This window comes from Podarcis liolepis (assembly GCF_965112155.1).
Source record: "Podarcis liolepis genome assembly, chromosome: 9".
NCBI lineage: Eukaryota > Metazoa > Chordata > Lepidosauria > Squamata > Lacertidae > Podarcis > Podarcis liolepis.
Window position 1 is genome coordinate 21,734,376 of NC_139564.1, and position 17,222 is coordinate 21,751,597.

Genomic DNA, 17,222 nt, shown 5'->3' on the forward strand with positions numbered 1-17,222 from the left:
GCCTCTGCTTTAAGTGTCTAGCTCCTTCAGAGGTACCAGAGAGGGCAATCTGGGAACTGAGGCATTATGGGTCCAAGGAAGCCCTCCTGTCATTCGTGCTCATCAAGATCTGAGCCAAGTCCACTCACTCAGACCATCTCTCCTCACTGGCTTCTTTCGGTAGAACTCATCATGCATGATGGCAGCAGGGAGGAGTCTGTGGTTTCTGGTCAGTATCTAAACTAGTCTCCACTCTGCACAAACTCAAAAGGAAACAAGTTCTGCAACAAGAAGAGATGGATTTTGGAAGCTGCATACATTATTCAAATTCAGCCAACCTGCATGATCGTTCACAATTTTATGTGAGGGTTTACATGGAATACCCCATGGGTAGGCAAACTAAGGCCCAGGGGCCGCATCCGGCCCAACCGCCTTCTAAATCAGGCCCGCGGACAGTCCGGGAATCAGCGTGTTTTTACATGAGCAGAATGTGTCCTTTTATTTAAAATGCATCTCTGAGTTATTTGTGGGGCATAGAAATTCGTTCATTTCCCCCCCAAAAAATATAGTCTGGCCCCCCACAATGTCTGAGGGACAGTGGACCGGCCCCCTGCTGAAAAAGTTTGCTGACCCCTGGAATACCCCCATCATGTATGCTTGACCCTCCTTAATGGGCTCTCCAGGGCCTCATACCCAGAGGCAAAAGGGCTTCAAAATCTCCTCCTCCTCCTCCTCCTCCTCCTCCTCCTTCTTCCTCTTCTTCTTCTTCCTGCTCCTCCATGCACTTTAACTAGCAGCTTTCCACCAAAACTGTTGAGAGGTCCTGCTTGGTCCCAGTGGCGAAGGAAACCACTCAGGTGCCTGGGGCACCGCGCCGAGGGGTGGGGTGAGCTGCCCATAGGGGTGGGGCTCACTGTGGGGCCTCCAAAGTGTGCCTGCCTCCTTCCACACAGCCTCCCTGCAGCTGGTGGGGGGGGGAGGCAGCGGGCGGACCCAGGAGAGACGTGTGGCTCGGGTGCGCTGCAGGCCCCGCAGTGAGTAGCACCCGGCATTTTGTCACCCTCCTCAGTGGTGACACCTGGGGCAGTCTACATCCACTGCACCACCCTTCCTCTGCCCCTGCTTGGTCCATACCCCTCTTGACTTTAAATCTCTGCTGGTCGGCATCTCCCCTTGCATGACTTATTGAGTAAAGTGAGCCAAGAGACCTGGTCCTATGGCCACAGTGACAGGGCTGCATCTCCCTGTGACATCACACTTCCAGTTGGATTGGGAACACCTGGCTCAAATGACTAAGGTACCTTTCACTGCAGTGCCTGGTTGCAATCTGTCAGAGGGATCAGCCCTGAGATACAGCCTAGGATTAGATCCCAGATGTTTCTCATAATTTATTCTGCTTTAAAACAAATTCTAATATTTTCAGGAAGCTTCCCCCACCAACCCACATTGCTGTGGTTTTTTTTTTTGGGGGGGAGGCTTTGGTAGAATTGCAGCAGACATAAGTAAAGGTAAAGGGACCCCTGACCATTAGTCGTGACCAACTCTGGGGTTGCGGCGCTCATCTCGCTTTATTGGCCGAGGGAGCCGGCGTACAGCTTCTGGGTCATGTGTTCAGCATGACTAAGCTGCTTCTGGCTAACCAGAGCAGCACACGGAAACGCCGTTTAACTTCCCGCCGGAGCCCTATTTATCTACTTGCACTTTGACGTGCTTTCGAACTGCTAGGTTGGCAGGAACAGGGGCCAAGCAACGGGAGCTCACCCCATCACAGGGATTCGAACCGCCGACCTTCTGATCGCCAAGTCCTAGGCTCTGTGGTTTAACCCACAGACATACAGATTTTCTAATTCCTAATGTTCCTTCTCAAAAAATTTGTTTGAGTTGCTGTTTGGAGAAATGATTTGGCCTTTCTTCTTTTTTTGCTGCTTCCTGCCTTGATAATCTTGAACACTGCTTTCCATAAATTGGTCATTTTCTTATGGCTATTTGAGCCTTCCTCAACTTGGTGCCCGCCCAATATTTTGGACGGCAATACATAGGCTGTCGGAGGCTGATGGGAGTTGCAGTCCAAAACATCAGGAAGAAACCAGGTTGGCAAAGGCTGGGTTACTGATTATGACACTGTCTTTTCTGATACAGTGGTACCTCTGGTTAAGAACTTAATTCGTACCAGAGGTCTGTTCTTAACCTGAAACCATTCTTAACCTGAGGTACCACTTTAGCTAATGTGGCCTCCCGCTGCCGCACGATTTCTGTTCTCATCCTAAGTTAAAGTTCTTAACCCGAGGTACTACTGGGTTAGCGGAGTCTGTAGCCTGAAGCATTTGTAACCCGAAGCATTTGTAACCCGAGGTACCACTGTAATGTGTTCGGTGAGAAAATGGCCTTCTTATGGTACACACATACATTCTATCTACACTGTGAATTAGACATGGAAACATTTTCATCGTCTCTGAAAGGCTGCTTAGAACTTACAATGCATGTGCTTTTGTAAAGGAGGAAAATCTTTAATAGAAGTATTTTTTTTTAGGGGAAAAAACCCAACAACATAAAAGGAAATTGTGGCTGCCTGGAGTTTGCAGGGTGTGCTTGCTTTGCAACACATAGCTCTTTGATTTCACTTCACAAGCTTGACTGCCTAAAAGTAGCAGGCAATTTGGATAGTCTTCACCTGTTAAACTCTTAAACATAAGAAATGACCCAGAGGACACCCAGAGACCCTCCATCAAGCTGCATCTGCTTGAAGAGGGACAGGAAAAGAGAAAATACACCTCATTTTAAATGAATATTTTCTAAATGATGCAGTTTGAGAGACTGCAGCATATAGGAAAAAGATAACTTGCAAAGATTTATTTTACAGTCAATCCATTGCTTCAGATACCTTGTAAATACTTACCTGGCCAGACTATCCCTGACCCATGAGACTAGGCCCTAAACCCTTGATTTATTTCTTTTTATAAGCTTTTATATTGTTGTGTTATTAGCTTTAGGTCACATTTTCATTGTAATTGTTTGGTTTTATATCAGAGATTTAAAACCATTTAAGGCTTTTAAATGATTTAATTAATGCATTTATTTATTTATTTATTTACTTAATAAAATAGTGCTTGCATTTTAAACAAGCCCCTTTTCATTGAAAAGCCAAAACATAGTGTCCCTCACTGTTTCAAAGGGATCAAGACATTCTCTTCGTGCTAAAATGCCGCCAGCAGTAATGCATAAAATAGGGCTAGCTAGTGATCTTTCCCCACCCCGGCCCCACCCCCCCACATCCCATTCTTGCCACTATAACATTTGCCGGAGTGGCCTAGATATCTGGGTTTATTTTGAGCACAGATGAAGATCTTTAGTTTTTAATTAATAATACATAGCTGTAGAATCTGAAAGGCTATCTATAATTCATATATCAGTATCTCAGAAGAAGTCATTCATACATTATATATTCAGACAAGGCGGGGGGGAAATCCTCTCTTTTATTTCAAGTTATTCTTTGGAATTAGGAACCGATTACGGTTTTATCTCAGGCGCTCCCTAAAAGTAGAGCGGATTGACCTCCAAGTTTCACAGCTCTCGGTTGTGTCCACACAGGCATTACAAAACCAGCAAGAAGTATATCGCAGCCAAAAAAGATAAATCTCCCGTCTGTGCTTGCAAGGCTCTCTGAACAACTTTCAAAAGGCTCACTTCAAATGCACAAGGGGCATGGAGAAGCTGTGCAGAGACAGGTGAGAAGAGTGAAAAATCAGAGCAGGGGTGGTTGGGGAACATTTTGCGGTCTAAGGGCTGAATTCCCTTCTGGGTGACCTTCTGAGGGCCACATGGCAGTGGTTGGTTAGGGTCAGGAGAAAAACTGGATCAAGGTTGCTTTTGTACAATAGGTTAGCTTGTGTACATGCTTACCTCACCGTCTCAATCCTCCATCCAGGCAAGCAAGTGGTATTCTTAGAGTTTCAGGACACATTCCAGCCAGGCAAAAGCACTTGGGTGTGAAGCAGGACCAGTGAAGTATGTGGTCTGGGCCAGACAGCAAAGCCTGGAGAATCCAAATGGGACAAACTAGCTATTTGGGGGGGGGGAGAGACCCTCCACTTAAGGATAGAACTACATTACTAATGTCATGTACAATGTCAACCCTTTAAGGGAAGGAGTGTAGATCAGAAGTAGAGTACATATTTTGCAGCGACTCAGCCTATGTATGGAGGAACCTTGGAAAGACTCCCATCTACAACCCTGGAGAGCCATTGGAGAATCAAAGTAGGCAATACTGGTCTACAAAGACCTGTTATCTGACTCAATGCAAGGCAACTTCCTGCGCTTATTTAGAAATACACAAGTTGTAAACAGGGTGAGCAGGAAACCCAGGCCAACAAAAGTAGTCTTAAAAGCAGCAGACTTTCCCAAAAAGCAACAGTGCGCAGACTGTCTCTTAGGCTATTTCTCACCATCTAGCTGCAAAACCTCTTTCTCCTTTACCGGACATATTCAAAGTTGCTGAACTCTTTCAGACCCCACCAAAAAACCACATATGATATGTCCACCAGCTAGCTGCTTACCACCAATCTTCAAGGGCAATTTAGTAGCAACCAAGTTAATAACATGGTCACTTGGCACAACACAATAATATCCCCCCATATTGCATCCCTGCTGAAAGACCTCCAGCTTAGTTTTTTCTGGGCAAGTAAGTCCTTAGCGTATATCGTTGTATACCATAGCAGAAGTGACTTGATAGCATTTATGTTTTCACAATATTAATGCCTAAACCACAAAAAAGAAGAAGTGACAGCATTTGCTCACCTAGCGGGACATCTCACTTCTCTTTTCTTCCGCATCGCTTTTTCCTTGCAAATAGTTATGACTGTGTACCGTAAAAGGATTTCACAGAAGTTGAAGACCATTGAGAGCCACACATACAGTGAGAGATTCCATAATGTGCTGCTAGCAGGTCAGTCACCACACAGAGCAGAGCAGTCCCACACTCAGCAAGAAGAGCATGACGAGGCCTACAGCAGTTGTCTCCTGACCTACTCACCACAACAGCAGCACACATTAATTAGGCTGGAAAGGAGGCAGAGGTGTTTCAGCTTATTAGTATGTAAGAATCAATAGGTTCAAAGAGGCCTGACAATAATTCAAGAGTCAAATATAGATTAGTGTCAAGACATCCGATACAGCTTCCTTGACTTCTTTGGGTATTCTGAGGTGTTTGGAACTTCTGCTTATTTGAGGTAAACTGATGCACAAGCACAGAAAATATTCTCCTGCACACCCTTTGTTTCTTTAGGCCAGTCCTAAAATTAGGCAGAGTGAGAAAGGGGAAAGGGTCCTTCCTCAGAGGGAAGCATTCTGGCAGAGGAGGCATGGGAAAATGTCTGTGTCACCATCACTACTTTTCCTGGGTGGTTAGTCATTCTTAAAAATTTAAAGTTACTTTAAGTAACTTTAAAAAAAAGTAGCACCATGTGAGTGGGGCCAGTCAGCTGGGTTCTTCCCACACAGTGGTTACCCAACCAGGATCGTGGAAAATAAGAGTAGAGGAAGGCTATGCCTATGTGATAGTTTCTCAAAAAGATTTCAGCAGCATTGTGGATGAAAGCACAGAAAATATCAATTCCCACACTACTGTTGTAGTGGGTACCACCACTGTTTAGAATGGGAGTGAAATCTACATTGAATTAGGAGCCCAGTACTCCCTACTTTAAGCAAGAGAGGGAGATGGGGCATTTTCCACAGATTTTCAGGGATAAATAAGAGTTGCATGTTCTGTTTTTGTCTGTAAGTGTTTTACTTGCTAAGAGGAACCTCCCTCAATCTCTAGCCAGCCACAGACAAACCAAATGAAAGAAAGAAAAAGTTAACATTCTGGATCGACACAATTGCTTTACCTGCAAGTGGAGGCAGCATGTCTTATCTTTCTTTGTTCTGCCTGATTAGTGAATAGTTCGCATTCCCCTGGTCCACTTCAAGTCTATGTAGCTGTCAAAGCAACATCTTGACTTTTACTCATATGACAGGTTTGGGCACGTTGATGAGGGCTTCCCAGTTGCCATAACCTTTGCTTCCTTCCCTAAGGTCATTCACAGAATACGATATATGTTTTTGCTGTGCGAGCTGTACAAGATTATTGGGCTCTCAAGCATGTCACTTATGCTATGTATGTATTTAAGGTCAGAAGAGACCACAGAAATATTTATTTATGGCAACTCTCTAAAGGAAGATTGCAACATTTCCTTACTTTTCCACATCCTCAGTGCAGAAGAGATAAAAACAAGAGGTTGGTTTGCTTACTTAAATTTTCTCACAGTCTATTTTTAATCTTGTTTTGGAATCCTTGAATTGCCCCAAAGTCATGTTTTGTTGGTGGCTCTCTATTTCTGCAAAGTGCCATGCTTGCTGATGGCATATAGGCCATCACATGGACTAATTAGGACTAATTAGTGTAATGCCTTGGTAGGATGGATGGGTATGAAGAAGCATGAAGCTTGAGGAATAGGCTGGGGTTCTTAACATGGGAGATCACAGGCAGGATTTAATCTGTGGCCCAAAGAGAGAACCTCAAAAAACCCAGCCAGAACAGCAAACAACCTTTTCAGCAGCAATAGGTCAGAGTGGGTCATGCAATATACAGTATATCCTCCTGACTGCTTCTAAGGTCAAGCCTGCATACTGCTATAAGCAACCAGGAAACTATTTTGCGACCAAGATCTCATCCTCCTTGGCTCCCCTTCACTCCCCTCCCCACCAACTTGACCAGAGCTTGTCCTGACAGCAAGCAGAATAATTTGCTACATTTTGTATATGGTGGTCAAAAAGGTTTAACTGGCAGCAACTATTACTGGCACATGTGCCACTCTGCAAGCACAGTGAATTATACCCTGGAAGGATCTTAATTCATGGTGATCTACATGTGGCTTTCTATTTGTGTCTTCCATGCAGAAATGTTTTGTGCTAAGCAGCAGCAGCAGCAGCTCTCAGTTTGGCCCTGGCAGCTAATGGCAAACAAAAATGCTGGAATGCAGCCAATTCAACCAACCCCACCCACCCAATATGCCCGCATCTATTTTATAGGTAGCTCTTCCCTCTCACTTCTGCTGCTCTCTCCCTAACTTAAGTTCACACCAAAAGGTGTGGTAGAATCAGCAGGGGATGGCGTGGTGTGGTTACGCTGCCCACCTGGCCTCCACCTGGCCGAGTTGCTGCTTCATACTGGGGCAGAAAGGAGGAGTGCAGTGCAGCGGCGTAGCGTGGGTTATCAGCACCCGGGGCAAGGCAAGTAATTTGCGCCCCCTAACCCGGGGCAAGGCAATTAATTTGCGCCCGCCGCCCCCTAACCCGGGGCAAGGCAAGTACAGTAATTTACCCTCCCAAGCAGCAGCAGCGAGGCTTCTCTTTCCCCCGCGCTCTCCTGGAGCTGCCTCTTTTCATTCCTTACCGCAGCGTTTCCTGGCTGCTCCCCCCCCCCACTTCCCCTCTCTCTCCTCCTCGCTCTGCTTGCCTTGCCCTGCCTGAGGGTGCCCTGAGGAGACTCCGCTCTCCTTTTTGACCAGGCGAGGTGGAAAAGTCTCTTCCCGCCCCCTCGCCAGACTCCCTGCTCGGCTCGGCTCACTACCCAGGCGGCCAGTGGAGAGAGAGCCGCAATTACCATAAAGCTCCTCTCCCTCCGCTTCGCCAAGCTGTCAAAGCCCCGGCAGCAGCGGCAAAGGCAGCAGCAGGCGCAGCCAGACCCCCGCCAGCCAGCCAGCCCGCCCGCCCGCCCGGCTTCCTCTCCTTTTTTTGCCCGCGGCAGAAGGCTTCGCTCTCCCCCTTCCGCGACCTCCTCGCCAAGCCGTGGATTTTAGTAGGGGCAGAGAGCTGCTAGTGCGAGCGCGCCCCCTGCCCATGTTGCGCCCGGTGCGGCTGGCACCCCTGGCACCCCCCACGCTACGCCACTGGTGCAGTGGCAGCGCAGTCAGCAGACTGCGAAGAAGAAGAAGAAGAAGAAGAAGAAGAAGAAGAAGAAGAAGAAGAAGAAGAAGAAGAGTAGTAGTAGTAGTAGTAGTAGTAGTTTGGATTTGATATCCCGCCTTTCACTCCCTTTAAGGAGTCTCAAAGCGGCTAACATTCTCCTTTCCCTTCCTCCCCCACAACAAACACTCTGTAAGGTGAGTGGGGCTGAGAGACTTCAAAGAAGTGTGACTGGCCCAAGGTCACCCAGCAGCTGCATGTGGAGGAGCGGAGACACGAACCCGGTTCCCCAGATTACGAGACTACCGCTCTTAACCACTACACCACGCTGCTCCTGCCATTACGATTGTACCATGTCCACCACCATACCTTTCTCCAACCTGCTTTGGTGCAATGAGTCAGCCGGATGAAGGTCAGGTGAGTGGCAACACCTGACCACACCATCCACTGCTTGGAAAGATCACATGACCTTGGAGTTCCCTGCTCTCATCAGGGAGCACCCATTAATCCTCACAATAGCCCTCATAACAAAAACAATAATAGCGGGTAGCACCCTGCTTTGCTAGTTTTCCAAATATTCAGCCCAAGTCTGAAATGCCTATTTGTGTGGAAAGGGAATCACATGATCATAAGAAGAGAGGAACTGAACTAGGCTTCAAGGAATGAACTATAGAGTTGATAACCATGTTATGTAACAATCTAATTATTATATGCAGTGGATTCCTGTCATCTTCTAATTCTATCATAATTCTACTGAAAGAAACTCTTTTGTCTGTCTGGTGTGATCTATTCCTTATATACCTAGCTTGCCTCTAACTAATTATTTAGCATTCCCCACTCCCTGCGCAGTTGCTCCGTACTTTTTCAACGGTTGATTTTTAGCTCCATTCCCTGGTGGAATGGGAAAAACAAAACCTAAATCAAATTGAGAGAACAAATATGCAATCCTGAGAAGGTGTTCGGAATCTTTTGCCCTCCAATCAACCCAACAAGCATGGCCAAATGGCCTGGGATTGTGGTAATTGTAGTTCAGCAACAGCTGGAGCATCAAAGGTTCCCTGCTTAAAAGGAAGCAAGGCCGGCTGAACTCAGTGGGACTTACTGCTAAGTGACATTTAGGACTGGGCTATATGGGTTAAACCACAGAGCCCAGGACTTGCCGATCAGAAGGTTGGCGGTTCGAATCCCCGCAACGGGGTGAGCTCCCATTGCTCGGTCCCTGCTCCTGCCAACCTAGCAGTTCGAAAGCACGTCAAAGTGCAAGTAGATAAATAGGTACCTCTCTGGCGGGAAGGTAAACGGCGTTTCTGTGCACTGCTCTGGTTCGCCAGAAGCAGCTTAGTTATGCTGGCCACATGACCCGGAAGCTGTACGCCGGCTCCCTCGGCCAATAAAGCGAGATGAGCGCCGCAACCCCAGAGTCGGTCACGACTGGACCTAATGGTCAGGGGTCCCTTTACCTTTATAGAGGCACAGTTGGCTGTAAAATTGGATCAATTCAGCTGCAAACCCAAAGGCCTAAAACTTCAGGGTCTCCAATCATGCAGTCAGTACCTACCTACATACAGTCTGCCTGGCAGTTGGCATCATTCACACATCGCACTGGACATAATATTCCAAGGGCAATTGTACTATAGTTTTGTACAATGGGCATTCTGATATTGGCAGCAGTTTTATTCTCAGATCCTTTCTTAATGAAACCACTTAATTCTTAGCACATATAAAATGTAAGGAGGAGGTCTTGCTTCATGTATATATATGTAAGAGCAAGAGCTGCAGTAGTCCATTGCCTGATGTCTCCTCACACAGTGCATCTTTAACCCATTGCTGATAATGCCTGGTAGTGGCTCTTTTAGGTTTTCAGCCCATTTCCATCCCTACCTGGAGATAATAGGGATTGAACCTAGATAAAAAAAGCAGATGCGCTACCAGTGATCCAGGGCCCTTCCCCAATACAGAAACAATATGCTTCCTAGTAGCAGATTTCTTAAGTGTATATCTCCTCTATTCCCATTTCAACATAGTGAATTAATATAAGGCATAATAGCCTGGAGGTGCTAAATCATTATGATTTTGAATACCTTCTAAGGCAGAGCATTAAAATTGCATGGCTGAGATAAAGATCCTTTTCTACAGGAGGGAAGACGTCCAGAGTCCCATTCAGTCTTTGTGCTCTTTAAAACGTTTTGAATAATGTAACATGTTGAATTTCTGGGATTAATGAAACCTGTAACCTGTAACCTAGATGATGATCACATTAGCCTTCACCAACCTTGTGCCCTGTAGATGTTTTGGTCTACAGCTTCCATCATCCCTGAGCACTAGCCATGCTGACTGGGGCTGATGGAAGTTGTTGTTGGCATCTGCCTATCTGTCTCGAGAGACAATGGAGGGCGACTCCAGGGGTGAAGTCAAACCGCTGTGTTAACAGCACCAAAGTGACCTTCTTGGGGTGCAAGCCTGTGTGTGTGGAGGTCCTGGGCAACAAGACCCCCCTCTCGGTCTCTTTGAAGTGGTCCAAAGGAAAGCAGAGCAATATGCTTTGCACCAACTTGGCCGTAGGATTTGCTGGAAAGAGGCGTACAATGTGCCATCCAACTGCCAGCAATGATGGTTATCACAAATATACACATTTGTACATCCTTGATATGGGCGTTGGGAGGAAGCCCAGCAAACCTCTCTGGAGAGTTATTTCACTTCTGCAGTGAAGCAAACTTCCCCTTGAGGAGTCAAGCCGGGGGCAGACTGTGAGGAAGTGAAGTGCCGGTGATAGGAGTTGCATCAGTTCAGCTTCTGTACCCTATACTTAGTGGAGAAACTTCATAGCAAGCCTTTCCAGGCATCTTCTTTGGCAGAGCTGCTCTGGGTCTGCTTCTGCCTCCACCTGCTCTTCAAAGAGGGAGGGATAAGGTCTCATCCACCAAGGGGACAACAATGGCTGCCAATTCAGGTGGGTGCTGCTGCTAGTGCAATATAAGTCTATGAATTGAGATGGAGGGGAGGCAATGTTTACTAGGAAGTACATCCCATTGAATTCAGTGGTACTTGCTTCCAATCAAATCTTTTTCAGATAGTATTATTCTTCATGGTTTCCAGGAATAGATATATTTATCAATTTCTGTTCCCTCCATTTCTCATTTTCTCAATCTCAGATTCAGTTATCTACATTTATGCAGCAATTTGTGAATTTTGCTTATGAAAATTCACCAGCATTTTTGTGTGAATTTCTTCCAATCAACACATACACAATTTCACCTGATATAAAGCATTTTTAAATGTTAGTTCTACTAATGTATGCATTTATATGCACTCTTTAAACTAGTTTTATGCATTTATGCATTTTTGTACACATTATGTGGCTGGGGAACAGCAATGCAAATTTCAAAGCATGGCAGTGTTTGGTTGGCATCTTGTTTCAGAAAGTGTGAACTAAGTTCCCCTTTAAATGTGAACTTAATCAAATTTCTCCTCTATCCCTAAGTACCTGAACCTCACTCCATGGTGGGGTGGGGTGCGGGGAGACGATGCTCCTCTGGACTTTCCAGTAAGGAAAATAGTGATGGAGATAAAGGCATTAGATTAATGCTGTTTGGAGGTATAATTTGGCTTCCTGAGAGTTACCAGCTGCCCCTACTGCATGTGCCCAACCTAGAAATACAAGAGGTGTCAAGGTGGAGTTGGGAAATAAATAAATCACTGACCCTCCATCCATCACTCCAATCTCATAGTGGTCCTCGAAAGAAAATGCACTGGTGACAATGACATTAAAGACGGAAGTTGGAAGAGAAAGGACAAAAAGGGGACAGATGTGATGCCAAGAGATAATAATCTCTGCCAGATATTTTCCAATACTGTAGTCCTTTTCTGGTTTGCACATTTTCTTGGCAGTTTAAACATATGTATTTAAAAATGTATTCTTAAGAGAAAACACACACACACACACACACTTAAATACATATTAAAACACACTTAAAAAAGGTATTTTGAGTTCTTTTTCAAAATGCCAGATTGTTGTGGATATGGAAGGAATGGAAAGATGGGTGGAAATTTTGAAAATGGCACAGGTAGGAAACAGATTCACCCATCGCCAGTCAATTCAGAGTACAAATATTTTCCACTTTCTTGACACTATGAGTACAATAATGACTGGAAGTTAATTGGACAGAGATGATTAAGGTGCTGATGTTAAGCTGGGATTTGGCTGATTTGCTGGCTCCTCAGACACTAAGGCAAAATCGATCCTGTCAGAACTATTCACTATTTAGTGCTCTCTGTGCACCACAGAGCAGTCTTCACAAACTGGTCTCCTCTAGATATTTTTGACTACAACTCCCATGAACCCTAGCCAGCATAGCAGATGGGAGTCGCCGTCCAAAACTTCTAGCGGGCACCAAGTTTTTGCTGAAGGCTTCCATAGAGGTTGAGGCAACAGCAAAATAGATCCTCCTTTCCCAGGGTTTTTGAAAAACCTAAGGCAAAAGAGACCCCACCCCTGCATAAGACTGTGCTAGGTTGTTAGCAGTAAGTCATCTCTTGCAATCAACATTGCAAGGCAGTCTTGCGTACAAGCACCCCAAAGTACAATGATCACAGTGTTCCACATTTTCAAAACCACAATTCAGGACGTAGTAATTTGCATTCTTACTAAATGTGAATCCTTTCAGTTTCAAAAATGTTCATGTGATGTGCATTTTCAGTGACACTGTAGCCACAAGGGAACTGCTTTCCCATAAGCAGCTCTTCTGCTGTACAAGTGTGATATTTTAAAAACTGAGTCATGTGGCGCAGGCCAATTATTTGGATATTCTCCATAGAAAAAGAATCTCCATCGTTCTGTAATTAGCAATTCTGTTCAATATCCGGTAGCCTGCAGGTTCAGCCCAGGCAGTCAATAAGATCCAGATTCCAGTTGTCAATTGGGCTCCTGGAGAGACGACAGAGCATTAGGCTCCAAGGCAGAGGCCTGCCCAGGGGTGTAGGAAGGGGGCACGGGGGTGCGGTTCGCCCCAGGTGCCACCCTGACAGAGGGTGACAAAATGGCCGGTGGCACTGATTGCAGGGCCTGTAGCACACACGAGCCACACATCTTAGAACCCACAGGCTCTGCACTGTCCGCTGGCTGCTCCCCCCCCCCAGCTGTAGGGCGGTTGAGGCCCCACAGCACACCCCATCCTGTCCCTCCCTAAGGGTGCCCATAGGGATGGCACAGGGGGGGAACCCAAAGGAAAGGCACAGGCCATGGCATCCCTATGGGTGCCACACCCCACCCCTGGGCAAGCTGCCCCAGGTGCCCAAAAGGCTTCCTCCACTGCTGGGCTTGCCACTTTTTGAAAGAGGTGGAGCCTGAGAGCAGGTTCTCAATGTCAAAGCATCAAAGACTTTAGTCTGGTCCTGAAGCATTACCAGAGCAAGTTGCTCACTGGCAGGTCTCCTTGCTGTTCTGTGCCCAGTGCACTCTTCTTCAAGAACTAAAGAGGCTAGGATCACATTTTAAGGGCTCTCGAATGAAGCTCAAGGGCAACTTTTTGAAATGTGAAAGTGACATGCTTGCCCTATGCTTTTTGACTGTCCCTCGAGCACCCCCTTTAAATTGGAGATATACATTCCTTGGCTTTTAATTGGAGTTATTTACTGATCATGCTTCAGACATTTAACTTTAAAACCCCCTCCATAAGCCTCAGAATGGGCAGGCAACGTTGTCCTTGGCTTTGTGCCAGGCCATTGTCCCAAGAATTTGGCTCTTTGGCTCCTTTATCAACAGGGATCCTTGAAAGTTATCTGGAGTGAAGTCATCAGAATTAACCTTTCAGCAAAAGAGTTATAACAGAAGGCTTTTAAAAGAGAATACTTTCATTAAGTAGGCAGTCTCTAAGGACAAATGGCTATAATGTTTCCTTAAACTAAATGAATGTAACTGGCATTAATGAATAACAGTGTGACTTTAACCTAAAGTGAGTATTATTGCACATTTATAGTGCAGAAGAATGAGTTATTTGTCCCCGGGCTGAGTCTGTCCAGTCCAGCCACCAGACTCGAAATAGGCAATCACCACATGAATGCAAAACACAGTTGCCTTTCTCACTTACGGTACTTCTAAGGCTGCGACAATGTCTCTTAAAAAACTGTGTGGGAAAGGCCCCATTGCCTATGATTTGAATGGGGACACTCATTTCTGTTCATAGCTTTTGAGGATTTTTGAGCGCTTCGAAAACCTGGGAAACGCTGTCCGTTAATCAGAAGCAATATATTCAGATAAGTTCTCAATACCTTCAAGAAATGCATGCAAGGGCTCATGGGATTGCACAAGCTAAGCCTGTCCCTCCAGGTGCTATGGTCATCCTCTTCTTGCCACACATTTGGCACATGTGAGGAGGGACTCTGTGTAGGGGTGTTCCAACGTGTGTTTGTAGAATTCTTGCCCATAAGAAATCTAAGATCTGTCCTAATGTATCAAAACATGCATAGAGCTCCTTCTGATGCATGCTAAATGTGACACTGGCAGGGCCGTGTAGTACCATGAGCCCCTCTTTGGGGAAGCATCTGAAACCCCCCCTACATGACAATGATGTCCCCATGACATCATTTTCCATTTCCATAACAATGGCCTCTCTCTAGACTGGAGCAAAGTTGCTGGAGCAAATTTCATCCAGTATTTTTTTATTACACGTTGCAATTATGAGAACGTGTCAAATGTAAGATAACCTGTACTGATAGCTTTCCTAAGGATAAGTAACACACAGTCCCATACTCTGCATATTTATTTTATGCAGGTGTAAAGACAATTCACAAAGACAATGGCAAGGCTTAGGATGGATGAAAATGTTGATTTCATTTTCTCTCAGTTCCTTATTTTTTCAACCTTATATTATTCAGTCCTCCACATCAGTTTGCAATTTATTTATTTATTTACAAAGTCCTTGTGAAAATTTGTCAATATTTTTGAGTGAATTTCTCCTGCTACATGCATTTTGTTATTTCTCCTGCTATACACAATATAGCTTTTTATATTTTCCCTAATATAATGCAGTTTTGTTATTTTCACTAATATATGCATTATTATAGCATATTATAGTATATCTGTTTTGGTACACGAAATCTGCAGAAGTTTTAGTATACCTTACTTGGCTGGAGAACCACACTGCTAAATTTGGATGTATGAATTTTGAAAGACAGCCATGTTTCAAAAAATGCGGATTTTATAAATTCACTTTCAACTGTGAAGTGAATCAAATCCTCACCACCATCCCTAGTTGAGGGCATCTGGTTTGGAAACATTAGTGGTTCAGCCATAGGGCTATTTTGCACTTGGCTCTGTGGTACATGGACCCCCAGGGACCTAGTAAATAAGCAAAGGAGATCCCGAAAGCCTGAAGTCTGCCCATGCCTGGAGTATAGGATTGTAGCCTAACAGTGCAATCCTATACATGGATTGCCTACTCAATAGCAAGTCCTAGTTCTTTCAATTGTCTCTGTAATTTTGGTACAACTGAATGTGCTCTGTAAATAAATCCAAAGCATACATAATGACTCATCTTTTATGACATCCATCTTCAGTGCACATGAGAGGCAATGACAGAATACTTCACTAATGGTTATGCCACACTTGAGTTACTGCTTCTCACCACCTTCATGAAGATAAATGTCATAATCACAACAGCCAGACATCAGACTTACCTTGTTTTGCATTGTTTTTCAATCTAGAAACATAGTCACAATTTTAAAAAGTCGGTAATTAAAATTCTGATGCTTAACTGTTTTAATCTGCATCTTGGAACAGAAGTCCAGAGTGTTTAAAGGTAAAGGTAAAGGGACCCCTGACTATTAGGTCCAGTTGTGGCTGGCTGTGGGGTTGCGGCACTCATCTCGCTTTATTGGCCGAGGGAGCCAGCGTACAGCTTCCGGGTCGTGTGGCCTGCATGACTAAGCCACTTCTGGCGAACCAGAGCAGCACACGGAACCTGAGACCTTCCCGCCAGAGCGGTACCTATTTATCTACTTGCACTTTGACGTGCTTTCGAACTGCTAGGTTGGCAGGAGCTGGGACTGAGCAACGGGAGCTCACCCCATCTCGGGGATTCGAACCGCCAACCTTCTGATTGGCAAATTTCTAGGCTCTGTGGTTTAACCCACAGTGTTTAGCATGCCCTCAATCAGGGATAGGAAATCACTCAGGGGGCTAACTTTTGGAATGCTGCATAAATGGAGAACTGTGACCCTCCAGACATTGTTGGACTACGATTCCCATCATCCCTATCCACTGATGAGGCTGATGGAAGTTGTAGTAAAAAAAAATGTCTAGAGGGCTATGGCTGCTCAGTCTCATTCTCTGTGTAAAGCCTCTCCCATTCATGTAGCTGCATAGCTCCATTGTTGCTCCCATTCTGGTCTGGGTACAGCTAGAAACCTTGGCTCATCCTCATTGTGTACTTGCATAATACAGAAGTAACATTAGACCTTTAGCAAGGTGTATGCAAGGTGTGGGCTGCGCTTTCCCTGCAATCTGGCCCATTGTGTGAAAGGGAGTGAGCACACACTATTCCTCCCTTTTCACCCAATGCACCAACAATGCCTTTGCATTTCCAAACATGGAAATGGAGTGTTCAAATGCCACCTGCACTGTGCCAACACAGAGATGAAAATCTCACGGCTGATTTACAAGCAGCCATTTTCTCCTAGGTGATTCCTATGTGAATCCTAGGTGATTCAGACATTCCATTCCCACTGGTACACCTGGGGGTGGTGACCAGACATGGCCCATTGGATGGGCTATGTACACCTTTCTCCACTCCACCAAGTGGACCAGAAATGAGATGTATTCTCCGTTCTGGCTCTATTTAAAACTGGAGTTAGCATGAAACATATGCTATTTACACACTTGCTTTGACCAGATTCCAAGAATTACGCAGGCACTGGAAACAGCTATGTGGAAACAGGACCTAAAACTCAACTGTATGAACTCAGCCATTTCTATGTAGTACTGGAGATCAGATGCACACTCCAGTGTCTGCAGAAACTGCCCTAGTTATCTGAATGGAAGTCACTGACTTAAACCTGTATCTGTTCAAAGTTCTGAAGAGGGTTCCTTTCAGATTTACCATTTGAAGTCTGCAGTGTTTACTGTATCATGCAAGGCGCAAGTGATTTTTCTTTTTAAAAAGTTGTGAATTAGAAAATAAAATAATAATACAATAAAACAAAATAAAATTATGCTGTCTCGGGAGAATAATAAACCCAGCTTCAAAACTGTCGTGCCATTAGTAACGGAAAGAATATGGAAATGTGTGAGAAATTCTTACTTTACT

The 17,222-nt window shown here is 45.1% G+C and overlaps 1 protein-coding gene across 1 annotated transcript in view; it reads left to right on the plus strand.

Moving 5' to 3' along the window:
* Positions 1-10,697: 10,697 nt before the first annotated feature.
* The window catches only part of BANK1 (B cell scaffold protein with ankyrin repeats 1), a 172,802-nt gene continuing 166,277 nt past the window's right edge, over positions 10,698-17,222 (plus strand). The window contains exon 1 of the mRNA XM_083459213.1: positions 10,698-10,870. Within this exon, the coding sequence (XP_083315339.1) occupies positions 10,855-10,870 (16 nt within the window). The 5' untranslated portion in view covers positions 10,698-10,854. The remainder of the gene's footprint in view (positions 10,871-17,222) is intronic.